The sequence below is a fragment of the Trypanosoma theileri genome (assembly GCF_002087225.1).
Source record: "Trypanosoma theileri isolate Edinburgh chromosome Unknown TM35_Tth_28_V1, whole genome shotgun sequence".
NCBI classification, from domain to species: Eukaryota; Euglenozoa; class Kinetoplastea; order Trypanosomatida; family Trypanosomatidae; genus Trypanosoma; species Trypanosoma theileri.
This window is the reverse complement of record NW_021639870.1, coordinates 90,416-96,446: the sequence shown is the minus strand read 5'-3', so window position 1 is coordinate 96,446 and position 6,031 is coordinate 90,416. Positions and strand designations below refer to the sequence as shown.

Sequence of the window (6,031 nt, the reverse complement as noted above, 5' to 3'; positions counted from 1 at the left end):
AAAAAAAAAAAAAAAAAAAAAAAAAAAAAAAAAAAAAAAAAAAATACATATATATATATATATACAACAAATTCGGCATACCTTCCTTTTTTTTTTTCTTCTTCTTCTGTTCCCACACTAATCCACTGCTGCCACAAGATCTTCATGCAGAAAGGTATAAAGTTTCTTCGCATCTTCTTCTCCCATTGCTGACACTAGTGCTGATTCATCAACAGTTGCCAGTCCAGCAAGTGAACCACATGTCTCCATCACCCGCGGTGCGTTACTTGGCGTAATTCCAGGGAAACATGATAAAACACGTGCGGCGAGATGTGCCGTCTCCTTCGCGGCATCGGAATCATGTAAATCCACATTTGCACGCGTAAGAGATGGGGCACTCGGGTCTACAGAAGCACGAGCACAACTACTCTTTAATGTATAAATAATACCAGCAGATTGGGTAGCATCCCGTGACCATAAAATATGAACACGTGGGAAAGCTGCAAATAAACGAGCCGCACGAGCAAAAAGTCCAACACCATCATTTACTCCATTCATACCAGAAACACCAGTAGATGTAAAATTACGACTTGGGGCATCATTTAATGCTGCAGAGGCTGCGAAAGAAAGACGAAAAGGTGCACCACGGTCAAACTCGATAAGACACATTGGGTGTTCATATCGTCTTGAGAGAGTTGCTAATTGTGTATGTATACGACCAGAGAACAAGGATTGAATAAAATCAGGAACACTCTTTCGTTCTAAAGCATACTCTGGTGAAAGTACATAATCAGCAGTCGCAAGTGTTAATGGTACAAGATCAATACCTCGACAATACAACGCATATGGAAGAAGTGAACGAAACTCCCGCTCATCAAATACAACAAGTGGTGGTGCATTAACCGTATTTAAAGTTTCATCATTTCCATTACCATAATTAACATTATTATTATTATTATTATTATTATTATTATTATTATTATTATTATTATTAAAATTACGACCATCTTGAAGTACTGAGATATTACGTCGTGCACGACCAAAATTATTTTCAGTCACTTCTCCAGACTCCAATCGCTCTTGTACCGCACGAATTGCATCACGACTTGTGAGAAGTGTTCCTGTTAGTGTTGCCTTTGCATGTGCTAATCCTTCAAATGCCTCTCTTTCTTCCATTACTATACGGTCTGCTGTTAAAGGTTCCTCTAAATGCTCAACCAGCATTTGAACCCGAAGTTGTCCCAAAGCTTGTGAGGATAACGCATCCTGTGCCATTTCTAACATGCGAAGAAAACGGAGTTGCTGTTCTACAATAAGAAGATGCGTTGGTTTCGCCATTAATTCATGTGTACCTTTTAACATCGCAATTAGTTCGGAAGTGCGTAATTGTGCAGCGTCCACCACTACAACGTGAGAAGAAGGTGATGATGCGATACTATCAACATTTGAAGATCCAGAAAGATGTGCAATACCACCACAAACACTCTCAACATCCAATAAAGTAACACGGCGATATCCCTCTTCTTCCTCATTCTCCTTCGGATTCTGACCTTGTGAAGGCAATTGCGCTTCTTGTTCAGATAGATTCTCAAAAGGTGTCTGGCTTAACAGCAATTGATGAAGTGAAGGAGCACCACCTGGAGTACATGCTGTTTTATTATTATTATTATTATTATTATTATTATTATTATTATTATTATTATTATTATTCTGTATACGACTATCTTGTGAAAAGAGAAAACTTGGCTCTTGTGAGAGAGGGATTCTCTGTTTATCATCATTACTCTCTGTTTCTTCTTCTCCTTCTTCAACGTTATCATCATCATCATCAACGGCATCTGAAAGAAACCATGTACGTAAATTTGCGGCAGTGGGTTTCTCCAATGTTGGGACCTCTGTCCGTTGACGAATATTAGCACCATGCTTTGACTGATAAGATGCAATAAAACTATTAAGTTCAAAGGTTTGAAATTCTTCTAAAGAATGAGTGAGACGGCATACATATCGTCGCAGTGCTCGTTCTCCAAAAACAACCACCATTAGTAAAGGATCAGTTGAACATTTTTTGAATGATTTACGGCGTACATTCCGGCACCAACTCTGTACAACGCGGTTAGCATACTCCATAGATGGATCTGCCTCATCACTGCGGGGAAGAAGAAGTCGTTGTTCTTCTTGTTCTTGTTGTTGTTGATTGGATTGTAATCCAAATGGGGGATCCACACAGACCACATCGCCATCATCCCCAGAAACATCCAAATCCTCATCTTCCACTACAACATGGGAATCCGCAACACATCGGTAAGAGTCCTTCTCCTTCCCACTACCACCCCCACTAATTTTATTATTATTATTATTATTATTATTATTATTATTATTATTATTATTATTATTATTATTATAACGCACTTCTATTCTACCAATACGGTGAATCGCCAGTGCAACAATTGAGCCAAAGTGCTTCGATAATGTCCATGGAGCATCCGGTGGTTGAACCCCTGCAGTTCCCGCTGATGAGATTGTATGATCACGCGTATATGTATATCGCCGTGTGCGAGAAGCCAAAACAGTTTCAAGTGTAAAGAGCCACGCAAAGGGTGAAAGTCGACGCAAAGTCCGTCGTAGTCGACGTACATCCAACAGACTTTCAATCAATTTAGCAAATGGCCACGATGGTTCATGCGCACGTAGAGCCGATTGCATATCTTCTTCTAAACTAAAGTCCACCACATCTAAAGCGTCTTCTTCACGAATACGAGAAAATAAAATGAGAGTGGAATCTGAAAAAGACATCCATGGTTTTCGAACATATCGTGGAGGTTGTTGATGTTCTAATCGTGAACGACGTGATAATGGCTGCATACGTGCAAATGGATCATCATTGTTATTGTTATTATTATTATTATTATTATTATTATTACGATGATGATGATGATGATAATGAGAGCTATGAGTATGGGTACTATCAAAACTACCATTACTATTACCCTCTCTCTCATTCCCCTTATGAAGACTCTGTGAATTTGAGGAAAGACGTATTTCGAGAGCCTGAAGTTCTGCCAAAACTTCTTTAATCACCTGAGAAAGTAACCCATCAAGAGCCGCAACACTTTTTGAAGTTCCAACCGTCACACGTTCAACTGCAAGTGGTCGTTCCTTCGCTAATTGTTCAAAGTGCCGTACAACATCAAGACGAAAACGTGGAAAGAGTTGAATATCATCCACATGTAATTTTGAAAGAAATGGTTCTTTCCCTATATGTCGTCTTTGCACTAAATAACGTACCGCACATGGATCATCTGAAAGAATAATAAACACTGGATAAGGTCTACTTGTAGGAAGAAGAACAGTACTACCACCACGTAATAATATCTCTGAACAAAAAGCAATACTGGATAAATTACTCTCTGAACGATATGAACATCCCTGCGGTAGTAAAACAATAACAACACCTACCAACTCACGTGATACCCGCCGGTGTAATAAGTCTGCACAGAGTGTACGTGCATTCAACACGACTACTCCACCTGTTTGGTAATAACTACAACGTGCACGTGTGGAAGTACCCTCTTCCACCACGTGAAGATGCACAGATTCACTATCATCATTATTATCATTTTGATGAAGAGATGATGCGAGAGCCGATGCCACACGTGTTAACATTCCACCTCTGTTATGATTACAACTATTACTATTACTTTTGTTATTGTTAGTATTATTATTATTATTATTATTACTGCTGCTACTACTACTACTATCAGGCAATACAATACATGAAATGCAGGAGTTCATAGACGGTAGTGAGGTGAGTGTTTTGTGGAGAATATGCGCGGCAATGGCCTCCACATCAAAGCCAAAACTCACTACACACATTTGTGCACTAATGCCTTCATATTCCTGCGATGTGCACCACTCGGCGATTTGATAAGAAATAGTGGGTGTCATTTCTACACCACAGATGGTAGCTTACCACCACCACCTTCTCTTTTCCAAGAAAAGAAAAGAAAAAAAAAATAGGGGAAAATAAGTTATTTTTACAACTACAACTATCAAAAAGGAAATTTCATCCACAAATAGAACGAGTTTCTCGTACTTTTTCATCTACTCGTTTTGTCTGACTGTATTACACAGTGACGCCATTTTTTTTTTTTTTTTAGTTAAGAAAACAAAAAAAAAAATCAACATTATTGATACATGAATGCAAGATAAAAGAGGGGAAAAATAAAATAATAAACACTGCAACTTTATAAAAGATTCCTTGCCCGTAATATTACATATTCAAACTCATCATAGCGAAGAAGCATTTCTTCTTCTTGCACTGGCACCTTTCGCAGGTGTTGCGGTTCCATACGCCCCACACGTATACACAAATCCCGTTGTATCTCACCAAGTTTCTGAAATGAGAGTCGTTGTCCATATGTCTCCCATTCAAGAATGAGATGCCGTACTTCCTTCCATGGCACTACACCTGAACCGGTGGGATCAAGCGCACGAAACCATTCGAGAATAACCGGATCAGCATAAAGTGCTTCTTTTAGAAGTGGTGAGATAAAGACAATATGACGACGTGTAATCGTAAGAGCTCGATTTGGGTTTTGTGTAAGAATAACACGATATTCCTCACCACCAAGACATTCAATAATGACCGCTGGTAATTGTTTCTGTAAGGCTACTGTTACTTTATCCCGTACACCACACTGTTCGGCTTCTGAATCATCTAATAAGTGTACATCATTGTGCAGTACATTCTCATCTATTCCTCCATCCGCCTCATAGCGGAGTGTGTAGGTCACATCATAGCGAACAGCACAGACACGTGCTAAATGTAATGTACGATCACAGGCAAATCGTCGTGCTAACACACGTGAACCCACACGTAAAGGTGGAACAGGATCATGTAAAGCCAATAGAGGTGGTAATTGCAAATCTTTTAATGCCCAAAGTTCCATTCCCTGAAGTAAATCTACTTTTTCTTCTTTATCCTTGTCATCTGAAGATTCCATTTGTCCTTGTCTAAAAGCTTCCTTTTCCTTCTCTCCAGTTACCAAGTTTTTAGACTCATCAATCCAACGATTAGCAATTTCTCGAAATTCTTTTATGTCATTATATACAGTAGAAGAATTACACATTTTCTCTATCGAAATTAAAGAACTTTTTGTTACAGTTTTTCGATTCGTCCCATTTGGTTGGAGATGTAGTAGTGTACCATTACGATATGGACGTACAATAAATAATCCCTCAGCGGTAACACCAAGAACAAGACCTCTATTCGTATGACGACCTATCACACTAAATACCGAAGATGGAGATTCTAATCCAAAGGGCAAAACATCAAAAAGATGAAATATACGTTGTGGAAGTGGATGTTTCATCGCTTGACACTCATAATGTACATTATCACTCATAATAGAGTGTGGCACAGCGGCTGAAAAAAAACTTTGAATTGATGAACGTGCCTGACCTAGACTAGAGGAAGAAAGCATAGAAGAACGTTGTTGAGTGACGACATCTGATCCTCGTGGTGTGAAGAGTGAACCGCGGCTTGTTTCACTATTCATGAAGAGAGACTTGTAGGCTTTTCCCTCTTGGACTAACTCATCCTCATCTATACAGCGTTCCAAGATAACGGCATCCACCACGATGCCAACAGCTGTTACGACAGCGGCGTGCATGTATAAACCCTCGGTTTCGCAGCCACACAGACCACAACACGATGAAAACCAATAACGGTAGGATAGATTGGAGAAGAGGGGTAAAAAAAAAAAAAAAAAAAAACTTTTCTTTTACTGTCCTACTTTTTTTTTGTTCCTTTTTCTGAGTTTTTTCTTTCTTTTATTATTATTTCTCCTTCACTCTATGAATTCACGATATTTCCCTTCACCTTTACAATATGCGGACACAGTCCTCTACAGAAGGGAGTATATACATATCAAATGTACAAGAAGAATAAAATGAAAAGAAAATAACGAGCAAATGTGGGGAGAGAAGAAAAATAAAAACATATAAAAGAGGAAGGAAAATCACATAAAAAGAAAAAAAAGGTTTTTTTTTG

The 6,031-nt window shown here is 38.8% G+C and overlaps 2 protein-coding genes across 2 annotated transcripts; both read right to left on the bottom strand.

The window, feature by feature from the left end:
- Nucleotides 1-117: 117 nt before the first annotated feature.
- TM35_000281360 (DNA repair protein) lies at nucleotides 118-3,924 on the bottom strand (the record flags this gene model as incomplete). The annotated part of the gene is made up of 1 exon (XM_029028167.1): nucleotides 118-3,924. One exon carries the CDS (start codon nucleotides 3,922-3,924, stop codon nucleotides 118-120), a length of 3,807 nt encoding a protein of 1,268 aa, XP_028880486.1.
- Nucleotides 3,925-4,223: 299 nt separating this feature from the next.
- On the bottom strand, nucleotides 4,224-5,651 carry TM35_000281350 (uncharacterized protein; the record flags this gene model as incomplete). The annotated part of the gene is made up of 1 exon (XM_029028166.1): nucleotides 4,224-5,651. One exon carries the CDS (start codon nucleotides 5,649-5,651, stop codon nucleotides 4,224-4,226), a length of 1,428 nt encoding a protein of 475 aa, XP_028880485.1.
- Nucleotides 5,652-6,031: the final 380 nt, after the last annotated feature.